The 15,297-nt window shown below is 36.5% G+C and overlaps 1 protein-coding gene across 1 annotated transcript in view; it reads left to right on the top strand.

Annotated features, from left to right (window-relative positions):
- RUNX1 (RUNX family transcription factor 1) overlaps positions 1 to 15,297 on the top strand; it is a 353,640-nt gene that overhangs the window by 253,886 nt on the left and 84,457 nt on the right. The window contains exon 6 of the mRNA XM_044670241.1: positions 4,313 to 4,417. Coding sequence (XP_044526176.1) covers positions 4,313 to 4,417 — 105 coding nt within the window. The remainder of the gene's footprint in view (positions 1 to 4,312; positions 4,418 to 15,297) is intronic.

The raw sequence follows: 15,297 nt of genomic DNA, 5'->3' as shown, positions 1-15,297 counted from the left end.
AAGAACAGCCATTCCTTGTGTGTTGTGGTCCAGGAAGGAGCATATGGAAGCCTAGCCATAAAACAGTACACCTGTGTCCTGGGACCCTGCAGCTAGAACTAAGGCCTGGTGATTGTGAACAGGAAAGCAACCTGAAAGCTCAGCCAACAGGAAGGAATGGCCTATATTTTCACAATGCGCTTGCCAAAGTTTTTCATGGTCTTATTGTAGAAAAGATAGAGAAGGCCAGGCATAGTGGTTCATACCTGTAATCTCAGCACTTGGGTGGGAGGTAGGGTGTTGGATTTCTTGAGTTCTGGAGTTTTGAGCTGCAGTGGACTATGTGCAATTAGATGTCCATGAGGGACTGGGAGAGGGGGGAAAACAGATTGCCTTAAGGAAGAGGAAAACTGCTCATTCCAGGTCAGAAACAGAGCAAGTCAAAGCTCTCATGTTGACCAGTAGAGGATCAATCCCTATATTTTTGAGGAAGTTACCCTTACTCTTCTAGAGTGGTTGAGAGGGGAACCCCTACTCTGAAAAGAGAGAAAGGATTAGAAAAGCAAGGAAAGGAAAAGAAGGGAAATAGCAAAGGAAAAAGGAGAGATATGGGCTGTATGATAGTACATTTACCTGGATTTAGAATGGTTGAATAGGAGAATCAAAAAAAAAAATTCATTACTATGTTGATGTCAGTTTGGAAGGAAGTCTGGTCCAGTGCCTGAAGGATGTGGGCTTTGCTCTGGGCTCTTAAACATTTTTATTAATGACTTAGGTGAAAGTGTGCTTAGCCTACTTATCAAATTTATAAGTAACACAAATCTAGGAGAGATAACTAGCATACTACATGACCATCAGGATTAAAAATGACCTCAAGAGGTTCAAACACGGGACCAAATGGAAAAAGTAGAAATTCAATAGGGGTAATTGCAAAGCCTTCCACAGACTTTAGAAAAAGTATCAGCTTTACAAATCCAAGATGGAGCGAACATGGCTAGAAAACATTTTGCTTTGTTTTGTTTTTAAAGACCTTGGGTTTTTAGGTCATTGAAAGCTCTATATGATAAGATATCTTAATGCCATATTAAAGAAAGCTATCTAAAATGCCATCTTACGATGCATTGAAAAGTACAGTATCTAGTTCTAGTATTGGGAAAAATATTAGTACCTCTGAATATGACCCAGGTCAGATCATATGTGATATACTGAGTTCAATAATTTTGAGAGCTATATTTTAGGATGCACAGAGATAAGCTGGAGAAAACCAGAGAATGGCATGGAAAATGGTAAAGAGACTAAAAGGCCATGTCATTTGAGGATGGTTTGAAGGAAGTAGGAATGTTTAGCCTGAGTAAGCAGTCTTAGGCTGGGTATCATACTTATATCCAGAATTATAAAGATCTGTCTGCTTGACTTATTCTGCTTGACTTCTGGAACAGAACTAGAAGTAATGAAGGAAAAAACCTTTGTTTGGGTCTAAGGGAAATTTTCTGAACAATTAGAATTCTCTAAAAATGGATTGGACTGTCTTAGAAAATGGTGACTTTTCTTACAGGAAGCTTCAGTTATAGAGTTAGAAGGGTATTGTTGTTCTTCTGTAAGTTGGACTTGATAGTCTCTGAAGCTCCTTCCATTTCTGAGATTCATTTATTCTGAGAAAGGAACAACTTTTTGCCTGGGGAAAGCAACATGACCAAACAGAGAGGTGAGAATAAGCATCACTCATGAAAAAGACCAAACCTTTTGGGTCAAAGTGAGTTACAAGAGAGTAGTTAGGGTGATATCTTAATATTACAGGACTTGAAATATACATAGTGGAATTTAGATGTAATATTGTAAGTATTCATATAGATGATCTGTAGCCTAGGAGTTTCTTGAGAGTTGGGACTTTTTTTTTCTTTTTCCTTTGTACTTAGTTACAGTATCTTGTACATAACATACACTTAATAAATGTTAATTTATTTGAATTGAAATGGGGAGCTAGTGTAAGTTCTTTAGCATAGGAGTGACAGATGAAAGTGGTATTTTTAGAAAGATCGCCCAACAGATGGTGTGCTGAATAGACTTAGTTAATGCTCAGGCTCTATTGCCTCCTGCAGCTCCCACCCCCACCAAGTAGCTCTCTTATGTTCTATTCCAGCAGAGTCTTTCTCACAGCTAGATATGATAACTGGAATGCATCTGATCAACTAATCCCTGCTGAGATATTAGCTGACAACAGCTTATGATGTTATCCCATCCAGGGCACTGGGGGGAAAAAAAAGAAGATGAAGAATCTGTAGTGGTAGAATTTCAGACATCATGAACAGACTGATGGGGGAGGTATATTTGGAAAGTTGTCTTCCTGAAACCTTTAAGATTAAAACATGTAAGCAACCACCTACTCAAAAAGTCAGCCTCATCTTGCATATTTACAGTATATTGCATCTAGTAAACCTAGACTCTCAGAGAAACTCAATATGGGACCAGTGGTGACTGGTTTTTGAGAACCTAACTAAGCGCAGAGAAGTTTGTCACTGGGTCAGGTACAGTGCAATCCCTTTTTCAGCCACAATAAATCTCAGAGACTATCCATCAGGCTCTATGAGGATTGCATTTTTTATGCTGCTGGAAGAAGTCCTCATCTCTTACTGGTTCATTTAAAGATCTTTGAAGTATGGAAGCATTTTTTTAACACATCAGAAACAGAAGATAAAACTTTGTATCTCAATATATTGTTTAATGGTTGCTAGGCAAGATTTTGGACTTCTAATTTTGTTTTTTTGTTGTTGTTGTTCAGTTGTGTCTGACTCTCTGTGACCCCTTTTTGGGGTTTTCTTGGCAAAGTGGTTTGCCACTTCCTTCTTCAGTTCATTTTACAGGTGAGGAAACTGAGGAAACCAGCATTAAGTGACATGCCCAACATCAGACAGTTAGTAAATATCTGAATCCAGATTTGAACTCAGCTCTTCCCAGCTCCAGGCATGAAGCTGTATCCATTGTGCCACCCTTGCTTACTTTCTCAGATAGATTCAGTTATAGCACCTCAGAGCTGGAAGGGACTTTTAAAGATTCTGTAGTCAACTGACTTAATTATAGTTCATATTTATACAGTGCTTTAAGGCAAATTGCCTTACTTAAGTTATCTCATTTGATCATCACAATAACCTTGTGAGGTAGGTGCTCTTGTTATCCCACTTTGCAGATGGGAAAACTGAAAAATAATATCCTCTAACTTGAAAGAGAAAAAAAATTAGGTTTTGAATCCTGTAGACTTTTTTTTAAGGCAGGTAAAGGAATTGGGCATATTTTTACTTTTCTCTTTTAGACTTAGTGCCCATTCTCCATTTTTCATGTTATATGGGAGTAATAATGATACTATCTCATATATATTTCATTTGATGATTACAAATTACTTTAAAAACATCATTTGATCTTCAAAATAGTCCTGGGAAGTAGATAGTGCAAGAATTAGTATGCTTATTTTTATAAAAACCAATTTCAGTAGGCAGTATGCAAAAGAGGGTTATATTGGCTTCACATTTATTTTATTTCAGTCTATTAAGTACATTTCCTCATTTATTTTAATGACTTTTAATTTTTATATAATATGCCAGTATCAAAGCAGAAAAAAATAAAACCCAACCCACAAAAATGTTATCTATCAGTCATTTGCATTTTCAAAATATTGAGAGTGTTTTATTATGCCCAGTACATCCCCTAAATTAGAAAATTTTTTTCCTTCTTCCTCAAAGCTTCAAGTGCAAGTTAAAGAAAGCAAGAAGGCTGATGTTTGAAATTGAGAGGACCTTATAAATAGATACAGAATTCCACTGGGGCTTCTGATGGACATTGGCCCACTGATGTGTTTTCCTTTCTTTTAAAGGTTTACCTTGCCTTGTCTTACTCCCTTCCTATTCTTTGTCCTAAGGCCAACTGAATAAATTTGCCAAAGTGATCCTCAAGTTTCTAGAGTGATTAGAATAAAGTACTTCAGATTTATCTTATTTGTTAATTATTATAATTATTAAATATTTGTAGAATTGAATAATTAATGACCATGAGAAATGTGACATATAATCAGAGTTATATAATGATAGAATGGATTAACTATTGGCCATGTCTTCTATATATGATGTACTTTGCCTTGGGCAACATTATGCTATAATGACCGTGGGCATGTTCAGCTTTGTAACCTATGCTTAATGTAAAGCATCAGTTGTTTTAATGTAAAAGTTGCCATTGCCATTTTTGCATCTGTCTGGAAAGTAAAAGTCAGTGATAATTAATCCCTAGCAAATGTGATGATTTCATATTTAGTAATATAATGCCACCATTCTCTCCTTTCTTATAGGGAAAAGTTTCACATTGACCATCACTGTCTTCACAAATCCACCACAAGTAGCCACCTACCACAGAGCCATCAAAATTACTGTGGATGGACCTCGGGAGCCTAGAAGTAAGTAACCTATTCTCAAAGGACTTACCTCACTGCAAGACCTGACCCTAATTTGTGGCCTTAGCAAGTGAAAATTTACCAACATCTAGAGGACATAGAGCAAATCAGAGACCTGCACTGAAAAGAAATTCCATTCTAAGCATACTGGTTCTTCAGCTATATTTTATAAATAGAGGAAATTAAAACACAATGGCAAATATCAAAACTCATGGATTTGATTTAAGTTAAGAACCTCATGGAATATGTCAGAGAAACTTCATTAAAAAACCTTGAAATTATACAGGACCCATAATAAAATACAGGAGAGGGCAAAGCTCATTAGCATAGGTGACTACAGCATTTCAGTGATGTTGATCAGTTATGAATTAAAAAACCCATACTGAGATGTTTAAACCAGAGTCTGATATACATCAGCAGGGAATAAACCTTTCTATATTACACTGATGAAACATCTTACTACGCTTACTGTGTCTACTCTGAGACTCTTCACTTCAACAGGATGTAGAGAAATGGTAGAGTTTTTAGAGAAAAGTAAAAGAATATAGATGAAGAAAAATGTGTTTGTGAAGGAAATTTTTAGAACTTGGACTTGTTTAGTTTGGAAACTAGAATGCTTAGGACTGACTTCATTCTTTCCTCCTTGGCATCAATCTCAGAGAATGAATTGGTCCCTTCTCCTTGCCAACAACAGCTCTTGATACCCTTCTCTCCCGCCTGCTTGGGGAACTTGTCTCGTTGATCCTGCTCCTCTCTCCTGAAATTTCAGCTTCTCCTTCACTGGTTTCTTCCTTGATAAGCCCAGATCTTCCCCAGTCCAAACAAACAAACAAACAAACTAGCAAAACAGCCTTTTCTATCCAACTGTCACCTTCAGTTGTCACCTAATACCTCTCTTAACCTTTTTCATAACCAAACTCCTAGAAAAGAGCCATATAACATATATTACCTGACCTTGTAGCCAGTTCTCAGTTTAATCTGACCTCAGTTTCTATACCTTCTCAACTAAATATATAACATATAAATATAACATATAATTATATAAAATATATAAAGTCACCAATGACCTCTTCCCAGTTAAATTCAAAGGCCTTTTCTTAGTCCTCAATCTTTTTTTTTTAAACAACTCTAAAGCATTCTGTACTGTTGATTATTCCCTCCCTCTGGGTGCTCTCTCTTCCCTGGATTTTTGTGATATTGTTTAGCCTTGGCCCTCCTCCTGTTATGTCTAAGCAATCATTCTTAATTTCCTTTGCTAGGTTTTCATACATGTCTATATATATGGATGTAGGACTTTCTCCTTGATCTCATCCACTTTGATGCATTCAACTCTCCACTGTAACCAGGAGACTTCTGTGTCTCTATATCCAGTCCCAGTCTATCTCTTGATTTCATTAAGTTCTACCTCACTGAGCTCCTGATGAACATATTCCTCTTCATGTCCCATGGGCATCTCAAACTCACCCTAAGTAAAATAGAATGCTTTGCCTTTTCCCCTAAATCCACCTATCCTGGAAAGCTGGGGAGAGCCAACCTGGGCCCAGATTGCTGGCACAATGGAGTTTCTTGTTGAAGTTCAAGTCCATCCTCAGGTATTTAACCTTGGGTGAGTCACTTACCACTCTGCCTCAGTTCCCTCAGCTGTAAAATGGGAATAATAATAGCATGTACCCCTCCATGGGTTCTTGTGAGGATGAAATGAGATCATATTTGTAAAGGGCTCAATGGTGCTCAGCACATAGTAAGTGCTATATAAATGCTAATTTTATCATGATCATTATTATTATTTTAAAATGGAATCAAAATTTGATATAAACCAGAGTTTAAAAGTTGGGTTATGTAGTTTGGAAGGATATAGTTGCCCAGAATAGGTCAAAGATACATTTTGATAGTTCTTGCCTTGGTTTGGTGGAGCTCCAAGATTCTCGTGTTTCCCCATTTTTTTTGTGGAGATGATGCTCACATGGTAGTAAATGCAGTGCAATATTCCACCAGATCTGAAGATTGCAATAGGGGGCTGTTCTCCATAGTTGCCTTTTCTAGTCTAATGGGGATATTAGTGTAAAGCATTCTGTTATTCATGAAAAGAACTCTTTATGTATCTACCTGTCCACATGGCAAGAGTCACTGGGCAGCAATATTCCAAGTTCCCACATGCCTAGAATTCCCAGCTGTGCCACAGCCTAGACTCTTCCCTCTTTGAAATTCTATCTGTGTCCCTCCCTTGTAATATGTATATTCCTGACTCTGGCAAACCACATCATCCATTCTCCTAACTCCCTTTTTTTCAAAGATAAAATTATTTTTAGCATATGTATATGTATATAAATATATATATATATTTAAAGATCATCATCACTCTCCAGTGACTGACTCCCTAAAACACCTCAATGTAAATAATAATAAAAATAATAATAACCACAGTTGATCAAAGCTAATCAGCATATTGATCATGTCTGAAAATGTATGCCTCATTCTACACCATTTGTCCACCACCTCTCTATCTGGTCATACTTGATAACGACATTTTATAACAACATCAGAGTTTTAAAGTCTTTTACTATATCTTTATTTTACACGATTATGCTCATTGTGTGATTGTTCTAGTTCAGTATGCTTGATTCTGTATCAGTTTGTACAAACCAATTTTTGTCGGTTTTGTAATTCTTTATATTTGTCATTTCTAATGTTAAAATAATATTCCAGGGGGCAGCTGGGTAGCTCAGTGGATTGAGAGTCAGGCCTAGAGACAGGAGGACCTAGGTTCAAATCTGGCCTCAGATACTTCCCAGCTGTGTGACCCTGGGCAAGTCACTTGACCCCACTGCCCACCCTTACCATTCTTCCACCAAGTTAAGGATTTAAAAAATAATAATAATAATATTCCACAAGCCAGAATTCAACCATAGTCTGTAGCCAAGTTCAACCATTCTTTAACTGATGGGGATTCATTCTGATTATTGCCCTTTGCTCTAAAACAGTGGTTCCCAAACCCTTTCCAGAAAAAAATATTACTTAGCCCCCTGGAAATTAGTTTTTTTTTTAAATTTTAATAGCAATTAATAGGAAAGATAAATGCACCTGTGGCCATCACCACTCTTCCTGGATCACTGCAGCACCCACCAGGGGGCGGTAGCACCCACTTTGGGAATCACTGCAAGTGTTGCTAGGAATATTTTTGTATAAATGGCACTGTTTCCTCTGCCTTTAATGTCATTAAGGTATTTGCCTAATAGCTCATCCTCTTGGATTAGTTCAGCTTCTATTATGACACCAACTCTCCACAGTCAGCTGCTTATCTCCTGCAAGGAGAAGGTTAGGCTGCTGCAGCACTAAATTCCTACCAACGCCTCTCTATGGAGGAATCAGCTTTTTCCAGCTAACTTCATTAGTTTTGCATGACTGTCTGGCACCACTCCCTCCCAGGTTCCCTCTGGTGTCCTTCTTTGCACCCTTTAGTTAACTTTTTCCCTTTATCTTCCTCCATTCTACTGTAAGCTCCATGAGGGCAGGGACTGCTTTTCTTACTTGTACCCCCAGCACTTACCACAATGCCTGGCATTTAGCAGGGATTTAATAAAGGTTTATTGGCCAATAACAATTCACTTTTAACTATAGTGGCATTTCTAGATTAAACTTCATTGACTTATTTTAATATTATTCCAAATAGATTTATGAATGGTTGAACCAATTAACAGCTCCACTAAGATTATGTTTTTCTTCACACAGTTCTTACAATGTTTACCATTTCACCTTTCTTCATCTTTGCCATTCTAATAGAGTAAGGTGAAAATTCAGTTATTTTAATTTGCAAATTCTCTCATTATTAGTTATTTTGAACATTCTTTCATGTGTGTTGATATCCTGATGGGTGACCTTAGGTAAATGCAAATTATCATGCAAATACTAATAAATTTTTCTCCATCTCTAAAAATCAAACAAGAGGAAGTGCTTATGTTGGATCAAGGAAGAATTTTGTTAAGCATAGGAAAGAACTCTATGCCTTTGATAACTTTAAAAATACTTGTAAAGGTTATGAGGAGAGATAAGTAAATCTCCATCTAAAGATATAAAGGATGCTTAATTTTTGGAAAGATAACTGTGTGGTCTAATTTATTTTTTTAAATCAGTTGACCAAAGGACAAAAGTCTAAGAGATTAGACTCAATGTTGCTGTAAATAAGTTTTTTGTGTTGTTTTAGAACTTATGATAACAATAGATGTTGGAAGCAAAACTTAAGAAAAAAGGGAATTAGTTCAACTATGAGATATTTTCACAGAGTCATTCCTGTCAAATGGTATTTTAGGGGAAGGGGAAAATGAAAATATGCTGTCAATTCCCTTCTTTTCAAAAGTCTTACACGACTGACTATACTTCTACCTCTTGTTATAAAAACCTTACAAGATATGTGTGTGTGTAAAGCACTTATCCTTCCTGGTACAAAATAGATACTACATAAATGCTTATTCTCTTCCCCTACTGAATATTTTTAAATAATTGGCATATAATTTGGTAGAATAGTATTTACTCCAGTATAGAAAGTATTTCTTTATAAAACTTCAACTGATTTTAGGGAAAAACACATAGTCAGGAGGAATCCTATTCATAAGGAAGTTCTATGCATAGAACCTTAAAAAATCTATTTGTTAGTACTATGTAGATTGTAGACCATTAATTAGTGAAATATATTATTAATACAGTAAAAGAGACTTTCCTTTTACTTGAAAGTTTGGGCTCATAATAGTGATATAACTGGTATGTACCATTCCCTCACCCCTTGCATCATTGTTTTTTGCTGTATGGATGAAGCTGGACCGTAGAATGTGAGGGCTCAGTTTTTTTCCCCTCACTAATGAAAAAAACAGTAATCATAATTTCATGTGCAGGGAATTTGGTTTGGCCATATTGTATGGAAATAATAAAATAGACACATACATGCTTATGTATATTTCATTCGCTGAACCATTTGAATAGCTTAGTTGCACTTGACTTTATAGTCTTTGGCTTAAAAAAAAAAATAAAAATAAAAAAACAACTGTTGTCCCCAACTGACCCATTTGGGCATTTCTCCTAGTGAACTGGATTGGGATAGTCCATCCGATGTCATAACTCATCATCTGTTTAGTCAGGTATCCATAACATCTAGAACACTAAGATACCTAATTAAAAATTCAAAAGGTTAATAAAGCAAATATTGACTATTTCTGGGGACAAATTCTGCCCTCAGGTTAAAACAGTCCTTCACAATGGTTATGTTGTGCCTGAAATTTTAAGATTCATAATTAATGACAGTGAGGTCAAAATTTAATTTATAAACTTAGGAGAAGGCTGCCTTCTTGGGCCATTTTTAGAGCAATATATATATAATTTATTATTTGCCTCCCTCATTTTCCCTTTCCCCAAATTGAACAATTAAGATATAAACAAAAAATATTCATAGACCAACAAAACAAATTCCTGCATTGGCTATATCCCAAAATGTATGCTTTACTCTTCCTTTCTCTGACCAAAGGTGAGTAGAGTACCACATTTTTTTTAAGTCTTCTGCTCAACAGATCTCATTTGTTAAGTAAATAAATAAATAAGGTCTTTTAAAATAGTCCACCTACTATTATGGTATGAAAGCCTTTTAAAAATACTTTGGGGAGCAACTGGGTGGCTCAGTGGATTGAGAGCCAGCCTAGAAAAGGGAGGTTCTAGGTTAAAATCTGGCATCAGACACTTCCTAGCTGTGTGACCTTGGCCAAGTCATTTAACCCATTGCCTAGCCCTTACCACTCTTCTGCCTTAGAACCAATACACAGTATGTATTCTAAAGTGAAAGGTAAAAGTTTAAAAAAATACTTTCTCAGGAATATGCTACATTAATAATTGTTTTTTTATTTTGCTTTATGTATTTAGATTATGATGAGTTATGAACCTAAAAAAAGTGAGACAAAAGAAATGGAACTTATTGATTATACTTGGTTTTGAATGATATTCTGATTTTTAAGTATTTGTTTTGGGAATATATTTGTGTTAAAATTTCTCTATTTTGAGTTACAAATATTCTCAGCCTTTCACTAGTTAATGAGTAGGACAAAATAATTCTAATTTGGTTTGCCCTCCAAAAGAAGGTACTTGAGGATTTGACAATTGTTACATTTGCAATGACAGTCAATTCTATTCTGACTCAAGCAAGGGCACAACACAAGCTTTGTACAAATCTCAGTGGTTGTTGTTGTTCAGTCCTTTTTCCACTGTATCTGACCCTTTGTTTCCTCATTTGGTGTTTTCTTGGCTCAGATGCTCAAGTGATTTGCCATTTCCTTCTCCAGTTCATTTTTATAAATGAAGAAACAGAGGCAAACAAGTTTAAGTGAATTTCCCAGTATTATACAACTAATAAGTGTATGAGGATGAATTTGAACTCAGGTCCTTATAACTCCAGGACAAGTACTTGATCACCACTTAACTGCCTATATTTCTGTGAAATCATTATTCAAATTTAACTAAAGTAGTTGAAATATACCAATTATTTCCTTCCCACCAGAGTAGGGCATAGTCTACAGAACTATCTTTATGCCTCTACTTATAGAGATGTTAGCCTAACTGTATAATTTTGTTGTTAGTAATTAGAAAATATAATAATAATAATAATAATAATAGAGGAAGGGTCTAGTTCATGTCTCCTTCCTCAATTCTTCCTCTCTTTGACAGTAGAATGTCAGTAAGCTACCATGTATCCAGTGCCTATTTAAGATTATTCATGTTTGTTAACAATTCTATTGCATTTGACAATCCATATTCATTCATTTTATTGGTGCTTGGAATATAATTTTCAGCATTTCTTTTCCATAATATATTGTTTAATTTCTTCTTACCGGCTTCAAGTAATGAATTTTGACTTGTTTAAAGTATTTGTGGATGGGATTCTGACACATTAAATGCTTTCTTGGGATCATAAAGATTCTCTACCACCATGATGGCGAACCTATGGCACAGGTGCCAAAAAGGGCATGCTGAACCCTCTCTGTGAGCACACCTATAGTTGCCATTAGAGTTGTTACTAGAAAGCCAGAGGGACTGGGGCAGAGCTGTTCCCCTCCCCTTCTCCATCTACCTGAGGATATTCCTCACTTCTGCCACCTCTCTGCCTAGCAGCCAAGGGGAGCACTTTCTCCCTCCCTTGTCTGGGTAAGGAGGTGCAGAGGGGTGAGGTATGTGTGTGTGGGGGAGGCCAGGCAGTAGGTCTCTGGGGGGGGTGGGCATGGCACTTGGTCTGGAGGGTGGAATGGGGGCAGGCCCCAGCATGCTATCTCTAAAAGGTTCGCCATCACTGCTCCATTGGTTATTCTCACCTCTTATTACTCTCTCCAGTAACACTAAGCCTTTGGCTGTCAAAAAGAAACCCTAGCTTGCTCCCTCATGCCTGTCTCCTGATGTCCCACTCCAGATCTGCCTATCCCTTGCATCATGACCTTTAAATGCTTTCTACATTGTTAACTTTCCTTTCACTTAAATCTCTACCTTCCTTTCTTGATCTATCTTTCAGTATGTACAGAGAACTGGCTCCCTACTAATATGCTGCTTCCCTAGCCACCTTTTCCAATAAAGTGCTGCCCCTTTAATAAGTGAGCAAGTGTGGTTGCTGAAAGGGGTAAAAAATAATCCTGGCTTAGCTTTATTTACTATCCCCTCCTACTCACTAGTAAAGGTGGAAAAGAAGGAATCCTCCTTATTGCCACTGCCAAACCTCCCTCTACCACTATCACTCTGCAACTTCTAATTCTCAGAGGTTTATACTATTCAAATTTATCATTCAATCCAGATCCTGATCATTATCTGTTGACCCTCAGGACATTCTCTCTCCTTCCTTAGTGAGTTCAGTAGCTAGCTTATGTCCTCCCTCAAATAACCAACCTTTCTAGTTCAGAGATCTACTCACACTATAACTCATTCCTCCACTCAAATTTCAACTATATTCAGGAACTGTCATCCTTAGAACACTCAGAAGTGTCCCACTTCTCTATTTAAGAATTCTCAAATTCTTTTGTCTGATAATATTTTGCCTTTTCATCTCACTTTATTTCTTATTCCTCCTGAACCCATTCTTCTTGTTCACTGAGACTACATACACCCTAGATCCCTTCCCTCTCACCTTTTCCAACAGATTGCCCTATCATTATTTCTCTAATCTTCGATTTCTCCCTATCTCCTGGTTCCTTCCTTGCTTCTTTAATATGCCAGTTTCTCCCCATCCCTAAACATTCTTCATTTGTGCCTGCCATCCCTGCTTGATATTTGTCTTTTCTCTCCTCCTCCTTGTACTTCCTTGAAAGTTAGCTACCCTCTGTGTTTCCAACTTCTCCCTCTCGATCTTCTTAAATCCTCCTTCAGACTGCCATCTAACCTTATCATTCAACTGAAACTGCTTTTTCCAAAGTTTTATAAAATGGCTTACTTGCTCTTCTTCACGCAGAAAACTTCATCTATCTCTAAAACTTTGCACTGTTTATTCTCAGTGCCTGAAATGTTCTACCTTCTCATTTTTTTTTGTGGTTTCCTGGGTTTCCTTCAAGTCTTAGCTCAAAGAGCACCATATACAGGAGGTCTTTTTTTTTGTCTCCTGCTATTAAGCCACCCCTCTAAGATTATCTTCCATCTTATTTATCTTGTTTATACTTGTTTATGTACATATTGTCTCCAATTCAAATATAAGATCCTTGAGGGCAGAGATTGTTTTTATATTTCTTTGTAATCCTAGTACTTAGCATCTAGTTCATAGTAAGTGCTGAATAAATGCCTCTTGATTGATTAAGATCTATATATCTATGAGGATATCTCTGTGAACTATAATAGCTTCATTAGGGCACTTATTCCAATTAAGATTTCCCTCAAATGTTTGTTTTATATTCCTGAGAATTTTTTGAAATTCAATTTGAATGTCATTTAAAGTGGATGCATATTTACAAGTAAATCTGCAGTGTAGTAATAAAGAAGCATAGGGTTTTCTCCCAAATTCAGTTATTGAGAAACCCAAAAGAAAAAAATGAGACAAGTATTAGACTATAAAAACATTGCATCTTTTTCTGATTATGAATTTATTTAATTCATAACACCAGAGCAATACTTGAACTTTTGATCTGCTGTCCCTTGCTCTTACATGATCATGGGCTTACTTCTTACTAAAGATTTCCTTAAACCTTTTACTATACTTCTTTCATATCATAAATTAATAAACATATACCCACCATGTATCTCTATATCACTCTTCAGGTTATCTGAAATACTGATTTTTTAAAAAAAATACACAGTAAACACAAAATGTTAAAAGAACTAGGAAAAGACTTCTACTATTTTGGTTAGCTCCTTTAAGGAGAATTTTTGGAGGACATGGTAAGTAAGAGTTGCGCAAGTTGTAAGGAACAGATGCATTGTAATTTGAACCAGGAGGAGAGATCGCATCAATAAGATGATAAATCCACCAGTCAATGTATATAATTAGTAGGCAAAAAAAAGGAATATAGAAAAATATATAGCTTGGCCAACCTTGGATTGTCCATCCTAAGGCCCATGCTCTTTCTTTAGAGAGTTAACATGACATGGTGGACACTGGTTTTAGAGTCAGGAAAATCTGAGTTTAAGAAACCAATTCATCCACTTACTAGCCACTTGATCATAGTCGAATCACTTAACATCTGTGTCTCAGCTTCCTCATCTATAAAAAGAGGCAATTGTGCTATGGGTTTATAGTTATAAATCTATAATCCTATGGTCTTTGGGATCATTAAAGGTCCCCCCACCATGGTATCTTTTATAGAATATTAGAGTTCAAAGGATATTAAGTCATCTAATTCAACCCCTTCTCTGCTTGTAAAGAACTTCTGACAAGTAATAATTCAGCTTTTGGGGGTTTTGTTTTTTGTAACTTCCATCTATCATTTCTTTATCCTAATCACAGCTTTTTATCTACAAGAATTTCATTTTGGGGGGCAGCTGGCTAGCTCAGTGGATTGAGAGCCAGGCCTAGAGATGGGAAGTCCTAAGTTCAAATCTGGTCTCAGACACTTCCCAGCTGTGTGACCCTGGGCAAGTCACTTGACCCCCATTGCCTACCCTTACTACTCTTCTGCCTTGGAGCCAATACACAGTAATGACTCCAAGACGGAAGATAAGGGTTTAAAAAAAAAGAATTACATTATTATCATGATGCCATTTTGCTACTATGAAGTTTGTTTCTTGCATTCTTAGTTGACCCTAGAGTTTATTGTTCAGCCTTTTAGTGGCCCATTATCCAGGCATAAATATGGCCTGGGAACAAACTTAGACAAGATTGTTTCTAGCCAGCCAACTCCATTTGTGTCCAGAAAAGTTCCTAAATTCAAGACTCTCACATGTCCTTTAAATTATAACTCTTTATGCTAGTTCTACATCTATAAAGAGTATGCTCTGCTACTAGACATGTCCAGATATAGTTATCCTATTTGAATATACACATGCCCTGCCACAAGGAAAGAATTATAGTCAGCATGTTATGGTGTCATGAATATTACCACTATAATGCTTCTTTGCTTTCATTATAGATTGAGCTTTTTTTCAAAATCATAATGTATCACTTTCCATTTTTAGTTTTTTAAAAGCATTTTGATTCAATTTTTTCCTTTTTGACACTACTAAGGAAATCCTTTATTATTAACCTGATCAAGAGTTATACATTGTTTTTAGGGCAGCTAGTGGATATATAATAGATAGAATGCCAGTTGTAGAGTTGGGAGAACCTGGGTTCAAATTTGACCTCAGATACTTCCAAGTTGTATGACCCTAGGCAAGTCACTCAGCCCCAATTGTTTGGTCCTTGCCACTCTTTTGACATAGAACTGATGCTTAGACAGAAGGTAAGG

The sequence above is a fragment of the Gracilinanus agilis genome, chromosome 3, assembly GCF_016433145.1.
Source record: "Gracilinanus agilis isolate LMUSP501 chromosome 3, AgileGrace, whole genome shotgun sequence".
Classification (NCBI taxonomy): domain Eukaryota; kingdom Metazoa; phylum Chordata; class Mammalia; order Didelphimorphia; family Didelphidae; genus Gracilinanus; species Gracilinanus agilis.
The sequence above is the reverse complement of the archived record's forward strand: the minus strand, read 5'-3'. Positions and strand labels throughout refer to the sequence as shown.